General features: G+C 43.7%; 1 protein-coding gene across 1 annotated transcript in view; it reads right to left on the bottom strand.

Moving 5' to 3' along the window:
• Nucleotides 1-24,855, bottom strand: part of LOC142969641 (partitioning defective 3 homolog B-like) — a 171,639-nt gene that overhangs the window by 135,457 nt on the left and 11,327 nt on the right. The window contains exon 3 of the mRNA XM_076109639.1: nucleotides 5,255-5,408. Within this exon, the coding sequence (XP_075965754.1) occupies nucleotides 5,255-5,408 (154 nt within the window). The remainder of the gene's footprint in view (nucleotides 1-5,254; nucleotides 5,409-24,855) is intronic.

Here is a 24,855-nt window from a genome sequence, read left to right as displayed (position 1 = left end):
CGAGGAACAAAGAGAGAGGAGAGATGAATACTTCTATGTTCTTAGGTTGACAAAATTCATTTCCACTCCGTCGTTGCAATGTGCCTGTGACATCAGCCCAAGTCAAAGTGTGCTTACTAACAAAAACAAGAACCTCCCGGCATCCAGTGCTAAAAACTAACAAGCAGCTATTGTGGGACAAAATGCATGACATAGATTACAGACATGGAGGCTGCAGGACATAAAGCACATAGACTGCATATAACAACCGGACGTAGTCGCGGTGACGCCACCCTTTGGTTTGTGGACTGCCCTTTGGAAGCCTCGAGTTCGCCATCTTGGATTTTGACTTTTTGCAACCAGTGAACGGAAGTGGCCATATTTGGAGTGATTGGAATGGACGGATTGTCTATTTATAACATCATGCTGTATGGACAAAGACTTAAGACCATAAACTCATGTTTACAATGTTTACTGAGGGAATAAATCAAGTGAGAAGTAGAGTCATTTTCTCAAAGACAATCTGACTTCTTTTTGCAACCAGAAACACAAATATATGCATATGGATGTGTATTCATTTGGGCAGCTGCAGGTTTTAAGAAGACAAGCATTTCACAGCTACAGTATGTAGAATTTACGACAAATCAAATAAGATTATTTATTCACTTTTCTACAGAGCCATCTCAAACGTTCTGAGTCTTCAAACAGTTGTGACTGAATGCCAAAGCAGACATACTGTAACCATACAAAGGCAGAATGGGCTTTGACGAACAGATGCCACAATCAGGCACACTACCATCTCCATGGAGACTCACGAAGGTGTCCAACTTCTAGCTCGTTAAATAGAAAGAAATAAAGAGTAATAGTGGTATAACGGGTAGGAGGCGGACATTAAGTCGAGGATCAAAGATAGACACAACAAGTACAAAAGCATGAACCTAAAACATTCACCGTGTGAATGAAAAGGGTTAAAGTAGTATTAGATATTGATGTCCACATGTGTTGATTACATACTCTTACATACTCTACTGCAGCAGTGTGATCAGAAGCCCATTCCTGAATGTTGTTTTTCTGAGATGTGTATTGCTCCATGTGCTCATCAGGTCTGTGAGGAGCAGAACGTACGAGCCCTTCCTTTAACGTCCCTTCAGTGAGCACACTGGTGTTCATGCGTCCAAATGGCCAATAAGCGTCCGATTTGCAGATCTCTATGTGCGTGTTAAGTAACATATGATAGTGTCTCCCTCTCCACATCTCATCAGCCCACTGCATAAAATCATCATTTAACCGAAGCTGATGGATGACGCACGCCACGCCGGTGCCTGCTGCTTCTGCTGGAGCTTGAAGAAATAGTGAAATGGGAAGAAAAGTCAACACCGCAGAAAGCTATCCAAATAAATAACATTTATGACTGGAGGTAATATTATGATATGTGTGTGTGTGTGGCACTGCTCAATCCTCAAATCTACCGCCCCCATCAATCCATATATACATTAAGAACTCTGTCATGTTAGCCTCTATAGTTCCACTGGGAATAAAATGAGAACGGTGGTGGTGGTGGTGGTGGGGGGGGGGGCTCCAAATGAGTAGACTACTCAGAACACATGCCAAATGATATTTGTAGGGTCGTATATTGATTGTCACAAAATGGACCCTTGGTGCTCTTAAGCCTGGCGGGGGGGGGGGTGGGGGGGTATGGATTACATCAAAGCCCTGATCAATTCATCTTTTTAAAGAGAGGCAATGAAAGACAGATACATGACGAGAGGACCTAAAAATGAGAAACAGTTGAAGAAAAAGGATAAAAGAAAAGATAATCAGTGCGACGCAAAGACAAGATGCACTGAGTGCAATGAAAATGAAGATTAAAACACAAAAATACCAAAATTAAAGAAGCCTTTAAATATAATTGAATTCTATACTATTATGTTTCGCTTCGCTGTGAAACCTCATCTTCCCAGTTTTAAATTGAAGCAGACCTGTCATGAAACCAGAAATAATGTGGTGAAAATGCTCCATTGTGTGAGGATGCATGCTGTCTGTATCCAGTGGCACATTAGGATGAATATCAACGACCGTCGAGGGACAAATGGAGACACTATTACGTCCTTATACATGGAGGCATTCCAAGATTAATAGTTTTCTACTAGATTTGGCAAAATGCAGTGTCAGCTTTAGATCACCTGGCAATCCCCACCACCCGGCTTCACTGCAGCACTAATACTTTGGGCCTCTCTCTTTTCCCAGTTTGTACAACCTCAATTCCTTTCCTCGTCTCCTCTCCTCACGTCTTATTCTTATTCCCCCCATGGGAGATGCGAGCAGAGGAGGTCGAGGAAGAGATACAAGGAGAGAGGAGTCGAGGCAACAGGCATTTAACAAAATGAGACATCCTGTGAGCGGCGTCAGGAAAAGCACGGGGCTTAGTAGTAACTTAAAGATGGCTTCCTTTTTGGGGTTACTAATACCATTAAAGACATTAAAGGCTTCCTTCTAATCAAATGTCCCAGTAAGCCCCGACGGTGTGACAGTGAGCCAGCATGAACAATACCAGGACCCTGGAACTGAAGCAGCTAAATGGAATTCAGCCATGATTCATTTGACTATTCACACCTGTGCTTTTCTTACTCAGACAGGTCTAAATATCCTCTGTGAGGTATGCCCGCTTCTGACTTCTTCAAAATCACACAGCCCAACTAATGTATATGATGTCTCTCAAGATTCTAGCCGTGATAACAATTACAGCAGCTGCTCGAGTCACGGTAAGTGTGCCACTCGAAAAAAAAAACTTTAATCAGCGGCGATGCTTCATTGTGAGCAGTGGTGCTCATCGGCACTACTACACCAATGCTTCGGACTCTGTAGGAGTCCTCCTTGGATTCAAGTGTGAAACCTCATGTGAGCTAGTAGTCAACAGTGATATGGAGGTGGGGGGGGGGAGAGAGAGAGAGAGAGAGAGAGAGAGAGAGAGAAAAGGAGAGTGAGAAGCAGAAACAATGAACAGGAGACGGAGAGACAGAAACAAGTGGTTGGAGTCGGAGGCAGAACATAAGACAGCGATAGAGGCCTAAAGCCTGACCTTCTCACACAGACAGTGAGAGACTCCAGAGCTCCGTTACCTCTAATCTACCATGACAGTCACACATTACTACTAATGTCTGCTGACAGGCGACCACGCTGAAACAGACTAAACTTCCTGTCTTAACAGTGTCTGGATCATACAGCTTCACTCAGGAAGGTTGTACAAGCCCAAATGTCAATTATGTTCAAAGCTAGTAGTATAGATGCAAGATACACGCTTTCTGCTGTAGTAGACATGCTACGTGAAGTTAGATTTATTTCAAGAAGGGCGTCGGGAAATAGGAATAATCGGCTGTACCAAATTGTGATTTTTGATTCGGCGTGGGAGTCCTTGAGCTCAGTAGACCGCATCACGTCCTTCAGGCTGACTGAGAAATTCAAACAGTATCATCAAAAACAACAAGTAAAGAAACTTAGCTGATATCCTACTTACGATAGATGGATGAGCTTTATCACACTTCATTTGGCCCGTTAATGACATTCTGAAAACAACCTTGATAGAGCCGTGTTTAAATGTCAAGTTTTCATCGAGATGGATGGTGCCAAGTCTACGGACTGTGCAGCAAAGCTGATCCAGAATCTACGATTCATAACTAAGTGGAGTCTGTCATTAGCCGACGGAAAAGTGACGCCTTTTTGTTTTAGCGAACTGTAGGTACACCCGATCCATCACCCGGCCGGTTTGTTATGTCGACGCAGAATTACATTTGGACAAGTTTACGGTGATAGCTGTAAGCCATCTCACGCTCACATCTACAATACCTCGACTGGACGGCCACTTGACTTGACATAAGACAGAAAGAGATGAAGGAAGCGAGACAAAGAGGAACCAGGAAGGGGGGGGGGGGGGGGGGGAGTGTCTATTCCACGTTACAGTAAGCAGACGCAGACATCAGTTTGTCCCGCCGCCTGACATTACACATACACTTCCTGTCCTCTCTTTCCTCCGCTTCTCCTCATCCGACTCTCTTTCATCCTCATCTTACTCTGCATCTCAGAGACATGTCAGCTGTCCTCATCCTGTTTTAATCACTGTCCTGCACTGTAATTCAAAGTTAACATCATTCCGATTGTCGAGGATAGGGTAATAACAAGAATATACTGCACCTAATAAGCCATAACCCCATGGTAAACATGTACTTTATTATTTCCTTCTTCCCTTTATGTTTCACTTTACAGATTATTAATTGTAGCCGTCTATCCATCCCTCCAGACTGGTGTCTTGGGACTTGATTCCTACGCGTCACCGACGCTGCCTTGCAGTCTACCTCCACATCACGTTTCAGTCCCTATGAACCTGTTTCTTGTCTAACATCAGTGGTGACATTGACCCGTCTATGCACTGACCTACAGCTTACATCTCTAAAGGTAAAACCAGAGGTTTCCCGAAGGACTTCTTTGATTCTTTGTTGAGTCAGAGGAGCTCTTTGAAAAAGCATTTAGACCATGTGTCAGTAAGCCAGAGTCCCAGAAGCACAGTGGGGATTTCTGGCACAACTACACCTCATATCAAAGCAAAAATCAGAAGAATATTAAGTACAACGTTATTGTTTTTATACTGCACGTGTAGCTAGAATGCTTATCTCTTCATTACGGAGTACCAGCCGAGTCAGCAATGGGAAGTACTGGAAATACTTGGAGTATTTGGTTGCTCAGACACAGAGCGGTCATGGTTTGCCAGAGATAACAAGGACTGGCTTGTCGTCATAAGAAAAATACATTGTCTAAAATGGACAAATGTGATGTGATGACAACTGCAAAAGCCTAACTGATGTTAAGCTCATCGTTCTTCCTCTAGAGAGCCAGTACATTATATCTTTGAGCTCAGTACTGTGGCTGGAGTGAATACAGTTTATATTACACCTCAGGTGAGGCAAATATCTTCATGCTTGTACAATTTGTAAAACTCTTTAAATAACCTTAAGTATACAAATCTCCCGTGAATGAACATTAAGTACTAAAAGTAAAGTATATACAAAGCATGTAGCAATGAAGAAGAGCAACCAAATGTCAACCACTCAAATCTCTAAATCTAGCTCTGAATTGTCAAACATCACTCCCAACATGTGTAGATCTTAAAAACATAAAGATTGTCTTTGATTTGATGTTCGGGCCGTGGGTTAAATGCCACGTCAAGGTCTGAGTGAGTCACTACCAAAACAAACGTGCAGTAAATAAATGAACAATGACTCACTGGTCTTGAGGGCCGAGGAGTTGACTTCAATCTCTCCCCCCGCGACGGGCTGGAAGACGGAGAGCTCAGACTGGTGGAGGTCGGGGCTGGGGGCCGGCCTCGTGTTGGCCACGCCCCTCTGCTGGGCTTCCTGCTCCTCATACACAGCCATCAGCTAAAAGGTGACGAAAAGAAAAACACACAAGGTCGCTTGATATTTGTTTCAATTCTTCTGTTCTTTTCATCCATTATGAACACAGCATTTGATCAGAGAGGAGCAGCAGGAACTCCACTCACAATCACTCCAGCTTTTTCTATGTGCTGCTCTCCACTTACACTGAAAGTAAAGCCCCTCCAATACGCTTAATTCACTGCAATCCAAATGCATGCATACAGTACAATGCAAAGATACATTTTGAGCTAAAAAGAATGCACACAGAGAAATTGAACCAAGAAAAAATTCACAACACTGATTAGAAATTTCGTGTGCCTTTGTTTTGAACACGATTTCTGCGTTACCTTGTGGATGAGGACGCTATAGAGGACGTCCAAGGAACCCAGCATTCCTACGACAGAGTGTGTGTGTCCACTGTGTCTCCCCCCTCTGCCCTGCTAGCACTAACTGCGTTATATAGAGGAATCCCTGTCTATTGAGTATTGCACTGAGTCTGCGTTTAGCCTAACATAGCACAGAGCTTGTCAACACGGTGTTCTAGGGGCCTCCACGCAAAAAAAACCTGAATAGACCTGTGAGTGTGTGTGTGTGTGCGTGTGTGTGTGTGTGTGTGTGCGCGCTTCATGTCTATAGTGGCCAAGAGTACAGAAAGGGGACTTTGCCAGTAAAGCCAGAGGCTTCCTGCTACATCGGAACCCATAAGTGTGCAACGTACTCTCTCACTCATACGGACATGAGCACACACATGCACGCTACAGATGCCTAAACCATATGAGAGTGTGCAAACTAGTGTACACACACACACACACACACACACACACACACACACACACACACACACACACACACACACACACACACACACACACACACACACACACACACACACACACACACACACACACACACACACACACACACACACACACACACACACACCACTGTGATTTGCTGGCTGGCTCTTTTGCACAAGAAAGCAGAAGAAAAAAAACAACGATGCCAACATTATGAAAATGTAATTCTAAAGCGCAGAATGATGCCAACATTTTAGACTAAAAGCTTACGCAGGTGCTGGTACAGAGAAGTCCAGCGACAGCATCTTTTTTTTTTTCCAATCCCAACCTGATGATTAAAGCAGATTTTCACTGGAAGTTTCTTCATTGGGCTTTTGATAACGTCTTGCTCTTGCTGCCTGTCGATGCCTCTCTAGCTCGGAGTCCTTTTTCAAGGGACTCGTGTCACTTAATGCACCTGCAGGCCCTGCAGCACTTGTTGAGGTGGGACTGAGTGTTGAGGCACTTATTCTGATACTTCGCCTTGATCTGCTGTGGCTTGAATTGTACCCACATCCGTGTGTCACTTCAGACGAAAGATCAAAAATGAAACTTATTTTCCAACGTTTTTTTCTTTTCTTTTTTATGTGTGTATGTCTGTGTGTAGATTTACTTACTATATATCTGCTCTTTCTTTCCAGCGTGACCTCACCAGGCAGATAGAAGAATAATATCAAGTTATACAATATCACACCTTTCTTATCTCCCCCCCCCCCCATCTATATCTCACCAAGTATTCGGCACAACCATTCTCTCACACATTCGTGTTTTGTCACACTGCCCTTTTCCATCTAACACGCATCTTTCTCGGCGTCTTCTCTTCCCTCTTATCACAAATGTCCTCCGACTTCTTTTTGCTTTTCCTTCTAACCGGCTTATTGTTACCTGTCATCTCCTTATCTCCTCATCTCCTACCCCCTCTTCTGTCTCAGCACTTACACCTCTCTGTCATGAGTGTAAAACCTGTTAATTTGCTGACTACTTATAGCTAGTGTTTATCACTTACAAGGCTATTGCTTCCAGATAAACACACACACACACACACACACACACACACACACACACACACACACACACACACACACACACACACACACACACACACACACACACACACACACACACACACACACACACACACACACACACACACACACACACACACACACACACACACACACAGGTGGGAGAAATTCTTAAAAAAGAACATCTGAAAGAATGACAGCAAGAAAAATGGTCAGACAAATTCAACATAGTGTTGCTGAGTCTCTTAAAAAAGCAGAGTTGGAAAGAAAGGACCGACAGACAGACGAGAGATTAGGACTTTGCCTCTGTTCTCTTTGACAGGAGACTCAAAGACCTGCCAAGCAAAATGAAACCGCATCCTGAGCATGAGAGGGAGAAGGAGAAGGAGAAGGAGAAGGAGAGAGAGAGAGAGAGAGAGAGAGAGAGAGAGAGAGAGAGAGAGAGAGAGAAAGGTGAGACTACATAGACGGAGCCAAAGCACGCAGCGAGAAAGACAGAAATGGCCGTGGAGGATGTGACGGACAGAAGCCGAGGCAGAATTGTAATGATAATAATGAGGGGGACTGACAGATGTGCTGCGCTGTAAAGCACGTCAAAACTGCGGGATGTCAGAGAGTACGAGCAAAAAGCGAACCTGAAGCTTGAGATTGTCACCGTGTCAAGTGTGAGTGCAATGATGTGTCCATTTTCAGCAAAATGAAAAGTTACACGCTGCCAAGTCTGTCTCTGTTCCTCTTCCACCACAACACGTTATTCCCACTCAAGACTAGAACTATATTGTAAGCTCAGGAGAGCTTCCAGGCACAGTGCACTTCAGATGTTTTTAATCGTTACTTCTAGGTATCAACGCGTGTCTCCACATTACTACTGTATGTGGCATTTAACCCTTCTCATCAGCTATCCTGTCAATAACATCAACAGACTCACAGATAGAGATGCTGGTAAACTTCAGATTGTTTTCTGTCTCAGCTTCCTGTCAAAACACACATTTTACTTTGATCGGGTTGCTGACAACCTGGTGTAAAAAAGCCTTCATCCGTCCGCTTCAAATGCCTCCGAGCGAGGAATAAGGCTTTATTTTGTCTTCATTTGGGTTTGTGAAGAGTTTAAAAAATAAAATAGACACCCTGAAAACATAATGCCTCCAGCCACGGCTACCACCAGAACAAAGGCACAAAACACACAACCACTGAGACCACCGAGTCCAACTTATGCCCAGACTAAGCACATCTGTGACCTGTGTTTTGCCAAATAAAAAAAATAATAATCCATGACTCCATTTGGGTTGTCAACTATACAATAATTGTGTTCAGCTCTAACTAAAAGCAGACATAAACCCAGGGGTTGAACACCAACGCTAGCTCAACCTTTCCCCCTACGGTTACTTCTAAGCTTCCTCTCCATCCCTTCTGCACCTCCTCATATTTATAGTCACTGTGTGGTCAATATCAGGTTAACACAGGTTCCCGAGGACAAGTAGAGGCTAGTGGGAGGTACTTTGGTGTGTATGTGTGTGTGTTGGACTACCTGACCTGAGAGCTTGGATCAATCAAAAGGCTTGACCCAACAAGCACGTCCACCAACACACCAAGTCTGAGCCACACTTTCCCTCTGGGCCATCGCCAGTAAGATAGAAAGATTTATATGCTATATACGTGGCCTATTTGCATCGTTTGTGAAGGTTTTTCGGGGTAACAACAGAACTGGAGCCAAAATATAAAATTCATATGGAGTGGGAATTTGTTTGAACTCAAAATTTCCAATAAGAGAAATGCATTTACATATATTGTACATATATGTAAATGTAATTTGTGCAAATGAGACAACTGTATTGTGAATTTGTCTGCATCAAAACACATTATATGTGATCAGAGAGAGCAGACACCCACACAGGTGTTTTCAATCATTCAGGCTGATTAGACATCTATAGTCAGGTTGCAGGTGGGTGGAGCTATGCTGACAATGTGTGGGGCCAGAGAATGACACGCGGTCAGTTTAACGCTGGATCGTTCATCTACAGACAGACTCACTGTGCTGAGTGATGAAAAAGACATAATTCAATCGCTATCCTTGTAAATACCAACACGATTTACAGAGAACAGCCTGCAGGGGTGTTTAGAAGTTTAGCTAACTCAGGTAATCAACATTAATTGACTACAGCTAAAAAAAATTAAACATGAGAGGCTTGCGAACAGCAATAATTGTGCCCTCAGCATCTCCGAAAGTGTGTGTGTGTGTGTGTGTGTGTGTGTGAGTGAGATTGGGGGGGATGGAGAAGTGCAGAGTTGGTTCCTTTCCTTTTATTAAAATTAAAAGAGCACATGAAATTTAGATAGGTAGATTAATCGCAGTTCAGGATTTACGTGCGCAACATGGCATCGATGCTCACACTCTCTCACACACACTCTCACACACACACACACACACACACACACACACAACCATACCCTTTATAATCGGGTCGATTAGGACCTGATTGATTGCTTTGGCGTGGATCGATGAAACACTACAATCAGCCAAATGCATGAGCACACAGCGAGTGCACACACACACACACACAAACCGTCTCTCCCTCACACACACAAAACAATCTTTAAATATGCTTAAGCTATCTGTACACCACTGAGCTTTGCTTTCCACTCATGTCCACTTACCATAAAAAAAAAAAACTATGATGTTCAAGTGCATGTGTGTGCTTTGACACCTTATGCAGTCAGCAGTATCTTTAGCAATGACCACTCCATCACTATAGCTGGGTGAGGTGGCTACATATGTGGAAAGTGTGTGTGTGTGAGTGCTTTTACTCTGACGTAACTGTTCCTCGTAAGAAAGAGAGCAGGTTCGATCACTCAGTGACACACACACACACACACACACACACACACACACACACACACACACACACACACACACACACACACACACACACACACACACACACACACACACACACACACACACACACACACACACACACACACACACACACACACACACACACACACACACACACACACACACACACACACACAGGGTAGACTGACAGCACCACCTAGCTCTACACTACAGAAGCTGCATCTGAAGTGCATCTTGAAGCCCCCGGGCGCCGCCGACCCCCCCCCCCCCCCCCATGTTATTGTGTCATTTATGTGTTTCCTAACTAAACAAAAGAACTGTTTTCTGCCTGTGAGAAGCAAAGAAAGAAGAAAACAAAGTAATTCAATGACTTTGTTATTATCCGTCTTTGTGTACCCGTCTGTCTCTCTCCGCTCAAAGGAAGGAAAGCTGAGTGTGGAAGCGACGGCTCAGTGCCTTGTGCTTTGTGTTTGGAATGTTTTAAACACCATCCTTCCGCTACGCTGCTACATCCACACCCCTCTTTGATGTAATCGTGACATACCCTTGATGCAGCTCTTTGCAGTGTGCACACAGAAGACTTTAGCAGCTCTGCTAATCTGTCCACATTAGGTCACCCGGCTGGGCATACGGGCCCCTCTGTGAAGACGCTAGCATGAGAAGTAACTTTGAAAAAGCCTCGCACATTTCTGTGCAATGCCCGTAAAAATAATTGTGCAACTCACAAAGAGAATATGAATGAACCCTGAGGCGGGTCAGCTCTTCTATGCTAGGCTATGTACGAGTTGGCCTTTTCGTCTTTCATCAGCAGATATTCCTGTTTAGCCCGGTTTTCCCCTCCGGCTTCACTTTGCCTTCTTCTCTTTTGCTTCCTCCCATTTCCCCTCCCTTCCCTTCCCTTCCTTTTCCTCTTCTCTGGTTACCTCCTCTCCTCATACTGTTGCTTCCTCTCCTTTACCCCGTCTCCTCTTTCTCTCCTGCTCCCTGTCTCCCTCTCCTCTCCCTTGGCTTCGCCTCCTGTAACCTCCTCCACAGCTTGCCTCTCCAGCTGTCCTCCTCTCCCCTCTGAGTTGTAGCGGTTCCTCACAAATCAGCAGATGTAAATCATCATGTTCCAGCACTTTGCTCTATTGGAAACACCCACGAAGCAACAAAGAGCTCATCGATTAGCACATGAATCTGATACACCCGCGCTCACTCCCTCGGTCTCCGTACTCTAATTCCTTATTCTGTTTTTTCTTTCTTGTTTTCTGCTCTTGTGATCTCTCGAGTCAAACACCAACAACAATAGATCAATGCACAGATAAGAAAACACACAAATACCCCGTTAAAGCGTTCACTTAAGCACTGCCGTAAAAAGGACAAAAAGGGACAAAGATATTCACACACACACACACACACACATCTCAGACTGTGACCTCTCCGCTGTGATCGATCCACCGCCATGGTAATCCATAACCAGGACGGTTATGGACGAATGGAGAATATGGATGAATGAAATTCACCTGCTCAGCAGTTTGAAGTGATCGTGTGTGTGTGTGTGTGTGTGTGTGTGTGTGTGTGTGTGTGTGTGCTGACCCTCCATTGATCTGCAGTCACCTCGCCAAGATACATACTGGAAGATGTTGGATAGACGTATTATTGCGAGACAGAGAGAGCAGAAACGATTTGAACTGTCAGAAGTAGAACATCCTGCATCAGCACCAGCAGTTCAAATGCTCAGTGACTTTGTGAACTTCAGACAGGCAGAACTTCAGTGTCTGTCACGCAGACGAAATATAATGGCAACTTGAGTTTCCTCAGTAATGCAGACAGAGCTTGCACATGCCTGCATCCATATTTCCATGCATGTGCGTGATTTCATACACACTGTATGATGTATTCATGCTTGTGCATGAGGAAGAACGGACGACGTTAGAGTGTGTGCGCCATCTACCACCGCCATGAGGCTGTGCGGAGACCACACTCGGCCATATGGAACGGCATTATGGAGACACACAATGGCACAGATGGACACGTTCTGTGCAGGGCGGGCCGTATATTCTCAATGATCCACCAGCAGCAGCCTGAACGTGAACCAGGGGGGCCCGTTGACCGGAGGAGACGGCGCAGGAGTCACCCACTGGGAAGAAAATGTGGATCAAAGCAGTGGTTTTTTTTCAAGGTGGATTTATTATTCACAAAGTTATTTTGGTACGTAATTACAGCAGGTCTGAAATGTTAATGATATACTGATGTTGAAGCGCTATGCGGAGCCTCTAAAAGTAGTCAGTGTTCAAACCAGCGTCAAGGTCTAGTCTAAAGCTCTCCCGTCCCCTGATAGCTCATTTATCCAGCCTTCCTTTCCTCCCTCCTCGCCTTTCTCTCCCGCATCTTATCTCATTCAATTGGCTCTCCACTTAACAATGGATGTCTGAGTGGCTTTTCAAGTAGGATTTGCGGTCTGTCAGATGTGACTGATTAGGCTACACACACACACACACACACTCATACACACCGTGTTCTCGCTCACATACATGCAAACACGGTTTCACACTCGTACACACACACACACACACACAGAATGTTTTGATGGTGTTTATCTCGGGCTTAAGCAGTAATAACTGTCAGCTGACGGTCCTAAACCTCCATCAATTCAGCACACACGAGAATTAAGAGAATAGATTGTATCACACCTTCTACTGGTACGTATATCTCTTCTCAAGATGGACCGATAAAGTCAGAGGAAAACATGATTTCCGATTTAATGATTTTTTTTTTATTCTAGAGAAAATGGAATGTCCTAAAAATTCTGTTGTAGCTTTAAAGCGTTGAAAACTTTCACCATGTTTGCTGGAGGCTCGCTGTCCTGTTCTATACATCCGGGGAGTGCCCGCTCTACACATGTCTATACATGTCTATAGTCTGTAGCCACTTTGGGGATTAGAGGGTTAATTGTTGAAAGGTTGTCTCCTGACCCACAGACAGCTTATCTGCTCCAGAGCTGAACGAGAACAATCCATCTCACCGTGTCCCTTCAGACCAGAGCGAGGGGAAAGACACTTTCAACAACATCCACCAGTTCTACCCGAGAAGGAATAACTTCATGAGTTTGTAAAGCCGTCACCATGAAGCAGCTCGTAACGGGCTATTCTTGGTTTGGTCTGCGTCCTCGGAACACATGAGGAGCTGAATTCAACATTGTACGGTTCACAAAGACACTGCATCACAGAGTCTATTATATGTTACAGGAGTTAACGTTTGTGTGCATGGTTGGACTGATTTGAGGGACTGTTTTCTGCTGATGTTTGCACATTTCATCGTTACCGAATGTCATTGTTTACGACGACCCTGTATGATCATGATCATCAAACGAACATCAAACCTCGTCATGCTTTCATAAAACAACGGCTCTTTGATTATTGAACACAAAACTAACGATACTTTGATTCTATGAACTATGCAGCGTCGGGTTGAATCCTAAACAACGTCGTCATATATCGTAGAATCTAGTATTGCCATATTAGTGATTATATTTCCCACTCTCTGAAAAATATTCAGACAATTAAAATGTGATATTTGCTTGTTTTATTGCTCCAAGTTACTATTTCTTCTGGCCTTAGTGAATCTTTTAGATATCGCTACTCTTTAGCAGCAAGAGTCAGGTTGTAAAAACATGTGAACTTTAAAACCTGTGCTTATAGCATCAGCATGCACAATGACCAGGTCCTCTCCCAAGCATCTGCTGAGTGCCAAAGATAAATATTTTAAATATTCAACATCATCGTATACTTGGCAGCTAAGCCTAACTGCGAGTCCTTGCCGGCGGTGGCAGGAGGGTTAGGGACAGATTGAGGCTTGATGGAGGGAACATTTAAAGAAAACACAGAACAAACGGTAATCAAACTGTACGATGAGTATAAAACAAGTTATTTTGTGTCACGGTATTGTCTTGCCAGCTGACGGACATTAAACTAAGATTGGATTTGATGAAAACACATCTGACATCGCTTTAGCTCCACTTCTCACAGATTCTTCCCATTTTATTTCCTGTCTCCCATCGTGTCTTACCTCCACCTCCCCAAGGTGAATGACAGAAAGTATGTGACGCCTACATAGAGAACTGATGATCTGTGTGTGTGTGTGTGTGTGTGTGTGTGTGTGTGTATATATAGGGGTTAGGCAATTAAATGAGCCTGTTATCATCACTCACACATTCAGGGACAGGTTCACTCTTTATAAAGCTCTCACCGCCCAGCGCATTACTCTGTCAATGTATGTAAATCTTTTTGCTAACTGCTGGTAGCTTTGTGTGTCTGTGTGCAGACACACACACACACAGACACACACACACACACACACACACACACACACACGCACACATCACCCACTGCTTCTCTTTCTAAAAGGCTGACACGAGAGGTGGTCCTCCTAACATCTCTATGATTGAGGTGAAGAGTAAAGCTCATAGCCAACACAGAGTGATTACATTAGTCTTGCTAAAAGATCATATCTTCTATTCACAAGACCGTGAATCAAATCCGTCTGGACACTAAATGATGTGTACTTAAAGGGACAGTCCACCTTAATACAGACTACACACTGCACAATAGCGCACCTGCTAAATTATCTCGATGAAGTTTCAGATTGCCATACAAATTCTCAGGTTAATTTGCGCACGTTTTCTTGAAACAGCCCGATGTGTACCATCTTCAAAGACTTCCGAGGCTGTGACTTCAGGTTTTTACGTCATTAGATCAGGCAGCACATTATGATGTCTCAGTGTAATCATCTGGCAGGTCTTCAGGGGTTCCATGTACGGGATTTCAAAGCTGCTTTTCACCCAGAAAGATCTCAGCCATACCGCCAATTTACGTGTCATATGTGTGCATTAGCCTATGAATGACTGCTGCATTTACATATCCAGTATTCTAACAAATCCTTCTGACTGAAAGAATGACAGCCTGACGTGCGGCCGTGGCCTCATGATCAGGAGCCCACTAAGTAGTTTCAAAACCCTCTAAAATGTCTAATGCGGTACCAGAAAGGCCACACTATCAGCCCGAACACAAAGATTATTTTCCCAATCCCTGAAAATGTGGTAAAGTCCGAGCAGTTTGTAACCTGAAGAAGAAAAATAACAAGAACAGGCAGAATAAACAGCAGTGAATTGGGCTGAAAATGTGTCTTTTTTTTATCCTTCCTTCCTCCACACCTGATTGTCCTCTGTGTGTCTGACCACACACTCTGACTGACACACGAGCATACGATGGACCAACGCTGAGTCATCAGGTTTAGTGAGTCTATCCCGAACAACGCCCCCCTCTCAGGTACTTCATTAAGATAATTCATCAGCACAATGAATGTACGAGGAGGAGGACTTCATAACAATAACAATTAGCAACACACACACACACACACAAACACACACACACACACACACACACACACGCACGCTTTCACGCAGTACTGTGTATCATCTATTCTAGGTGGGTCCCAGGTGCAGCTGTGTTTTCTTAATTAAGACCCAAGGTCCATAAAGACCACAGGCTTCATGGTTTATTATATTCATAATTAACCCTTTCCCTCTCAGCCTCCCTCTGTGTTTCCTTTCAATCCCTCCGTTAACCCCTTCTCTATCGCTTAAAATCAATCTTCCACACCCTGCTGGTCGGCCGCCTCATGCTGCGACCTCGTGCCCGTCTCACACACCGTCGCCATTAACCCCGCGTTTGTCTTCATATCGCCATCTCAACCGCAATTCTTTAATTACCAGCCTCCCTGTGTCTTTTCATTCACTCCAGCACTTAACCCCTTTCTTCTCCTCCCGCTCCCCCTCTCTTCATGCGCTCTGTCAAATTGTGCCTATCTGTCTCTTAATGCTCTCACTGCCAACGCCTCTCTCCTTCTCCCTGGCTTTCTGTCTCACCCTCCATCCTGGTACACTCTCGCAAACGCCATTACTCAATTAACCCCCCCCCCCGGTTCCTGGCTAAGGGTCAACATATGTTTCAGGTCTGGATCACGTCTGTATGTGCCTTTGACAAATGAAGAGTCCACGTACGTACACACACACACACACACACACACACACTCGTGTGCACTCTTGAGGTGTGACTCAGAAATGATTGGGTTCATTAGAGAAAAGGGTGAAAGAAAGAGATGCGTGGTGAAGGGGGAGGAAGAAGGGGGCTAGAGGAAGCAGACGAGTGGAGGCCAAGATGTTCCTAAATACTAGAAGAGGACTCGGGACATGGAGAGAGAAGAGCTTTGTTCAATAAATAAGACCTGAAAGAGAAAAGCCGGTAGTAGTGCAGGAAGGAAGGGGACAAAAGGGTGTTTATTGGTACGTTGTGAGCAGATTGACAGGCGGTGTTAATCAAGATGGACAAGGTGTGAAGGTAGAAATAATTTGAACAAATAGAGGCGTTCTTGTGGGGCAGCACACAGGAAGGAGGAGACGTGGAGTCGGTAGAGAGGACACAGCGGGTGAGTGCAGAGAGGGAGAGTTGAGGAGGAGGAAGGGTCGAGGTGAAGGTGAGAAGGAGCTCTTAGGTTCATTACGGTAACATCTCACTATCATCTCCTCTTTACCCCGTCATGATGAGCAACCTCTCTACGTAACACAGATAATGATGCACGAGCCAAGCCCGGATGACCTTTTGGAAACATCTCCATTAATTGGAAAGAGAGCCGCACGTGTCTAAAAAAACGTTGGTTGGATGTAATACTTAAGGCTGTAGTAGTAGACATTTTTAGGTCATCTTGCTATTCTGAACACATTTACGTTTCTATTTAGCAAACATGGCCTGGCCGGACATCACACCGTCGTTCTTAAGAGATTTTCCTGCATCAAATTCAGCACTTCAGTCGTCGTTATCGACATACTTCACTTCTATACCGTGTGTTTTCTCTTTTCCATTAATTAGTAACTGAGAAGCAAGACGCAACATTCTGTTTGAATTGCACTGTGCCCATGAATTAACTGCATCAGCCAGTTTCACGTGATGAGTGTTCGTCCAAGCTTTAAAGGAGTTAAGACTGATCCGTTCATATGTGTGTGTGTGTGTGTGAAGAATGCGTGCGTTTAGCAGATGGCTGGTGGTTAAGAGAGTGTGAATGATAAAATCTGCCCACTATTCCATCGCCTTGTCCATTATTCCACTCCACTGCTTTTGAAGAGTGTGAGGGTGTTTGTGTGTGTGTGTGTGTGTAAGCAAAAGTATATTTTTGTGTGATGCTTTCTGCGTGCATTTTCATCTCCATGTATCTGTGTCTAAGTGAGACAATCTACTCACGCCACTTGTCTCGTAAATGAACAATATTAAAATCAAGCCATTAAATGAAAACATAAAAAAACAGCCATTTAATTGAGTTTTGCTCTATTCGGATTTTATTGTTTCTACCCGTCATGTGTGGCGGGTTGTAAGCAATCAAACTAATGGAACATTACCAACCTATTGAAAACGGGTAATACGGTGTTACCCATCTGTGTGTGTGATGGAGTGAATCATGACATGTCTGTAACACATGCGGCATTAAAGCTTGTGCTGAAAGTCATTGTGTTCTTGGTGAAGTTGTGCGGAGTGTGTGTGTATGTGTGTGTGTGTGTGTGTGTGTGTGTGTGTGTGTGTGTGTGTGTGTGTGTGTGAGAAAGAGGAAGACATTCGGCAGCATTTTGACGGACGCTTCGCTGGAATCACACACACACACACACACACACAGAGCTCATTGCACACATCAATGACTAAGCTACTCACACATGATTTAACACACACATGGTAAAATCTGCATTAGGGTTTACTGCTGAATAAGATTCAAGAGCAATAAAGACTCGACACTGCAGACACACACACACACACACACACACACACACACACACACACACACACACACACACACACACACACACACACACACACACACACACACACACACACAGTTATTATTTGATCTTTCATAATGGCTCTCCGTTCAGCCCCTAATCCTGAACATAGACCCTTTTGCCCTATCAAAAACACAGATGAGGATATTCATTACACAGACTGACGTTGTAGATCAATGCTAAAGATATTACCTTGTAAGTCGTATATCACTGAATCCCATACATACATGCATACAGTGTGCCGTCTCCGTAGACTGATATATGTTTCAGTGTACTGCAATTTACCAACGAGGTCCTAGCCTTATCAAACAGAAGTCACAGTGTGGCTGATTGCTGATATCTCATCTCCTGGAGAAAGAGAAGGTTTATGGGCCCTCTACCCTTCTCAAGGACTACCAGACACTGCTCACACACACACACAAGAGGAGCCATCGATGACTAACACATATGATTACTATATAATGAAAAATGTCGGGCTACATAAAGAAAATGACAAAGAAATGATTGAGTCACACGTAGGCGTACGGTGGACAGGCAGGAGATTTGATGGCTCCTTTGCCCTTTCTGAAGGACTACGAGAAGCAAGTTCACACATTCATACGTGACAGTGTCCGTCCAACCAGTGGAGATCATGACAACAGTACGCACACACACACAAGTTAGTTGCTCTCAATATAGTGGTGAAAAAACAGACTAAGATATGTAAAAATAATTCACAGACCCATTGCCCCCAAGGCCACACAACAGGAAACACACCAGTAGAACATATACCTTTTTTATACTTGTGCATGTGCACATACACACCCCCCCCCACACACACACACACACACACGCCTACACACCAAGATACCCAGTAAAAGAAACCAGTGCAATGTGTGAAAGCAATAAGCAGCACTGCTTTCTTTAGTTGAGGGTCAATATTATTCTCGCTAGAAGGCCACTTGGTATGGAGGGCTGAAGGGGCAAAGGCGAAGGCAAATTCTGTTTGTATTACATAACTATACAGTGTGTGTGTGTGTGTGTGTGTGTGTGTGTGTGTGTGTGTGTGTGTGTGTGTGTGTGTTAGAAAGACATGAGTGTGTATGTTTGTCCTTCCTGTTCATTCACTTAACCTTTGCAAGGTGACGTCACACTTTAAAAGAAACATATGTCTGAACTCAGTTGCCCTGTGAGATCTATTGATGAACAGGATTAGGACAAGCTGGGAAAACAGCAGGAAAAACAATGTGTTTTTATTCCATATCCATATATCTTAAAGGTTTAATCGACTAAATGGAAGGACAAAGATGGCTTATACATTTTAAAGAAAAGTAGGATGCCTAAACGACAGTTCTCTTTTCTCACCCTGGCTGAATTTTACAACTGGATTCCCGGCTGGTGGTCAGATAAGCAGACATATTGGAACTCGCAAGTGATTGACATGTTTTTTCATTGGTTAAAGCAATCTAACCTGCGATCTATAACCATAGCAAAGTGAAGGTGCGGGCCAAGCAAAACATCAACAGAAAAAAAAAAACCTTCTTGAATAGAAAAGCTTTTCATTAGATGGACCGAGTCCGAGGTCAATCCCAGTCCACCCCGGGAGCTAGAGATAACAGAGTAGCCACGAAGAGGAGAAGGGAGTCAGGTGATGAAGAACTCTCAGTGGTGTATGAAGACGTGCATAAAGAAGGGCACAAAGTGCACACTGCAGACGGCTGGGGAAACCGTAATGCCAAATCAGTTGGTTTATCAACATAAAAAAAGGCAAAAGGTTTCACCTAAATTGTCAATTCATTCTGCTAGAGCTCGCTAAAATTGATCAACCCACAATTGACTAACACCCCCCCCCCCCCCCCCCACACACACACACGCTCACGCCGATCATATGATGCTCCTGGCGGAGATGAATAATGCTTTGTATGATTATTAGGATCAACACATTGGTTGGAGGTGAACAATGAGCTTTGGTGGATGCCTGTCTGCTTGCATCAGGTTTTGGTTGAGTTGTCGGGGGATTTGAATGTCGGGATTAAATGCAGACTGTGTCGGGGGCCGCCCACACAAATCGCTGCTCCTCAATATGTCGGCATGTTTTTCTAATCCCTTTCAAGTCTCATTGTTCTGATCTGGGTCGTGGTTCAATTAATGTAGAAGTGTTAACCAGTAACACACACACACACACACAAAATGATATAAGAACCTTATCATCAACTACCTTAACGCACATAACTTACACAGCAAGCTGTACTTAAGAATCCAATCAAATACTGTCTGGTGTCTATTGTCTTCATTATCTTGTCACACCAGAATAAGCAGCTATAAATAATCACATTAAAATTGCATCATCTTTACTAATCAGTGCTCTAAACACAGCTCTGTGTGTGTGTGTGTGTGTGTGTGTGTGTGTGTCTGTGTGTGTGGTGTTCTTCATACAAAGAGGTTTCGGTCTGCACATATATACTCCAGAGACTTAATGTACATGCCATTCATGATGAAAACTGTAGAGGAGAATTATGGGGCATTACACATAATAACCCTTCCAGCTGGGTCATAACTGCCTCATTCTGACTGGCTGCTGTTTAGCTCCTCGAAATGAAAAGGGGAACGAAAAAAAAGATGGAAAGGAGAGCGGGAAGGTGAGAGCGTAGAGAGGACAGACATGTCCACTAGATGAAGAGTTGAGGAGGAGGAGAAAGAGACACGGAGAAGGGTTGAAAGAGAGTAAAGAGAGCAAAAGATATCCAAACACAAGTCATGCCATATGTGAATGATGTTACGACTGTTCATACAATACAAGCTCTCTGTTCCTCTCACTTACTCTGCATTAGCGGCTCTTCTGGTACATTTAATACAAAAAGTCCTTCCACCCACCTCCACCTGTGCTTTCCCTGTGTTTTTCATTTTTCATCCTAATCCCCATTACCTCAGCCATTCTTGCAAACCAGTATTCATTCAACCCATTCATTTGTCTCCAGAAGCTATATCCGAGTTCATGCTGACAGACCGAGTCACTATTTTAACGACATATGTGAAATATACTATTTTTTGTATGTCTTTGGCTCTGTAATTCCTTATCCCTCCTCCACTTACCATAGCTACAGGTTACAGACAAAGACATGGACATGATACTAGCACACAAAATATGAAATTAATCTGATTTGTCACTTTCCAAATAAAGAAAAAAAAACTGTATTTGGAGTTAAAATATGTGTTTTCGACTAAACAGAGCCAATAGCCTCACAGTTAATTGCCCTATTAAAAGTTAAACTAAAATGATCTACAGTGATGAATGATGCGGCTCCACTGTGGATGCTAATACGAGTTCACACGCTCACTGACGACAGCGATCCATCTGTAAGTGATGCGACACATACATTAGCTTCCGCCTGCGTGTTGATGTCTGCGTAGGTGCACGTCAAACCACATTATGCAGCAGCCCCGCATTATCATTTCTCACTCGCACTTGCTAAATGAACATTTTCGTAAGCCCTTAATTGATTCATTTGTATCCAGAACTAGCGCGTCTGGCAAATATAGCATTAATGCCGTGCATGCTATAAGTTACAGCGCTTCGACCCAAAGACAGAAATGAATTAGCGAATTTCCACAGAGCTGCATCTGTTAGCGGCGGCAGCTCGTGTTGTTTACCAGCGACCAGCAGCGTTTTCGTGATCATGGTGATGGAAACCTTAGAATTAAGAGAGCACAGAAGGGAGGGACGGGCCTGCTCATAACCGCAGACCTGCTCCGAATCATTTCCTCATTATCAGAGATTATGCTACTTTGCTAATGATTCTGGTATTGTAGTGACCTTTAATTATCTTAATTATTTTGGTTTAACTGGCGGTGAAATCATTTCAAAGTGCCATTGGAGTTGTTAGAGGAGGTAAAGAGGTTTTTTTTTTAATAATGTTTCAGAAATGTTCTCTGACCTTTGATTTGCATGTAGACATGTGCATGTGGACATGTGGCATGTGGATAAAGTAAGACATGCAACACAAGCAGAAGAGAAAAAGGGAATTAAGCTGAAGTCAGCTTTATCTGGACGCAGGTGATGTTTCACTTCCTCAGACCTCAGCCTGTGCTGCTGCTATTTCTTCTTGACCTCCTCTTTCTGAGGAAAGAAAAAGTATCTTCTCCTCTTTTACAAAGTATAAAGTTTATCTCCTTTGCACATTTTAAATGTGTCGCCGCTTTGCCAACACAGCAGACGCATGTCTGTCTGTCTGTCTGTCTGTCTGTCTGTCTGTCTGACTGTCTGACTGTCTGACTGTCTGACTGTCTGACTGTCTGTCTGACTGTCTGACTGTCTGTCTGTCTCTACCATGCTCTCTCCCCCCCCCCCCCCCCGATGTGACGGCAAAATGTGCCAAGCAAACAGAAAGCAAATCAGACAGAAAGAAAGTAATGGGAGAGGAAATGAGAGCATTATTTAAATATTAATGAAGCTGAGAGATGAACTGTTGGACTGATAGTCTTCTCCAGCAAATGGTTTTGGCTGACTGGAAGACCAACACATACACCCGTGGGTGCAAATACACACACACACACACACAACTTACTCCCCGCTGAGTTGGCTTGAATCCACCAACTGTCCATCTCAACGTATCCAAGTCTAACTGTTTAGGTTGTTTCATCTCATCAGCAAGCCAGACGGTATAATCGCCAGACGTCCTTCAAGTTCCATCAATTCAAAGTGCATTTTAACAGGATTAACGAGGCAGTTTACCAACGGTTTTCCAGAAAAGTGCACTATTGTGGCATTGTAGACCTTATTGAACAAAAGTTATCTGAGGAAGGTGCCCACAGGAGAAGCTCGTGAACACCGGAGATCTCACATCGTCTGATCATGGCTAGTAAACTCATCTGAGACAAGGAAACAGATTAAGGATACAAGAAGGTTACCAGTTCAGTGTCAGTTATTCAAAGCTGAAAATATAACCCTGCCTTGATTTCCTCTCCCAATAACTCAACTCTGGGTATCAGGATCGGGTATTTACGATAGAGATCTTAAAATATAGAAGAAAGTTGGATCCTCCATCATAAATACTGATATCGTGGGAAAGAGGCAATAGAAAAATGCCTTTGAGTAAAATGAAGCACATTCGCTCATGAATATAATCATTTTAGCTAGAAGCAGAACAAATAGAGGGTAATAGTCTCTACATCTGAATGAGGATGCAATACAATCAAACCATTGGCCCTTTCCTGTGTGTGTGTGAGTCGAGCCATCAATAGGATAAATAATGATTGGCACAATTATCCGTGATTAAAGCTGTGCTCATGGAGAGCCGCCCTATTTCAGAGAGTTCAAATTGTCTTTGCAGAGAGTGTTTCTAAATAGGTCAAACATGGTAATGTATTATTACAGGTTTCTTTCATTGGGATTGAAAATACATTCGGAATAAACTTCCAGATAAATAGAAACTGCTGATGGGAATCCATACATGCAACATGCAAGGGAGGTATTAGGGTAACGGGGTAAAATAGTCTGCACAGGGGCGGTGTACCGGTTCATCCCGTTAATATCCTAAAAGTACCGCGTCACACATTTCTGCGCGCACACACACACACACACACACACACACACACACACACACACACACACACACACACACACACACACACACACACACACACACACACACACACACACACACACACACACACACACACACACACACACACACACACACACACACACACACACCTTCCCAAGGAGTGGGGTTATGTTTAAAAGGTGTATGTTTTTATTATTGTAATAAATTACTTTATTGACCTTCTACTGGAGCTCTGTCTGTAGGTACATGCATTGTGTTTGCATTATACTGTTATATTACTGATATACATTACAGCATTTTTCTGCCTATCTAAGATATATAGAGACATATACTGATATACACTCCATTGCTACATAAATATCACCTCAAACATTCATAAATGTGAGCCCTCTCTCTCTCAAATGCATGAATGGGTATATATATTTTTTAAACTGTATTTCTGACCTCTGCCTCCAGCAGACCTCAGAGACGCTCTCTGTTTTCTTTGTTACAGCCGGCAGTCTGAGTCTGGCGACAGTAAAACACTCATCTGGGATTAGGAGCCATTTATTCATCTCAGCTCAGTAATACTACGAGAGCCTCGCTTCAGAATCCAATGAATATTTCACACTTTCATTTCATATGCAATCTCTGGTGCTCAGTAGTGTGTATTGCTGGGTATCATACTATATGTGCGTGTGTGTCACCATCTGTGTGTTGTGGTGTATTAGTGTATTAGTGACACTGTATTTGATCCCAGTATTGAAATCTGTATTTTGTACTATACGTGTGCTTTTATATGTGGTTTCTGGGCTGCATCTTTGAGGAGCACACACACAAACACATATTTACAGTATTTAGAACTCCATCGTGGATACAGAAAGCTGCTAAACCAGCTTTAACTCTGGACCCGCTATTCAAATGATCCAGTGCTTATCCGGGATACACTTTTACATTTTAACTGAAAGCTTCCTCGACACATTGCAGCGGTGGAGCTCCCCCTCACTGGTGCCCGAGAGCACACTGGTAAACTCCTCATTAGAAGCCTATTAAAAGGTTGTGAACGGGATCGTATCTGATAACTAGCAACCAGCGAGCAACAGGCTGGAATACTACTCAGCTGAGAAAAAGTCAGGCCCGAGGGAACAGGGCGCTTCATCTAATGACATACGTACTGAAGTGCATTTGAATGGTAATGCCTTCACTTACATTTGCATCCAATTGTGATTCGCATTGGATTTGTGACTGGAAGGGGAAGATACTTCTTACTGATCGGGTAGAAATAGAAGGGACGCGATACCGATGTCGGCCTCATACTCACTCAAATAGCTGGATCGGGTGACAAT

The sequence above is a fragment of the Anarhichas minor genome, unplaced genomic scaffold (assembly GCF_050575085.1).
Source record: "Anarhichas minor isolate MPS153535 unplaced genomic scaffold, ASM5057508v1 ptg000004l, whole genome shotgun sequence".
Lineage (NCBI taxonomy): Eukaryota > Metazoa > Chordata > Actinopteri > Perciformes > Anarhichadidae > Anarhichas > Anarhichas minor.
This window is presented reverse-complemented; position numbering and strand designations above follow the sequence as displayed.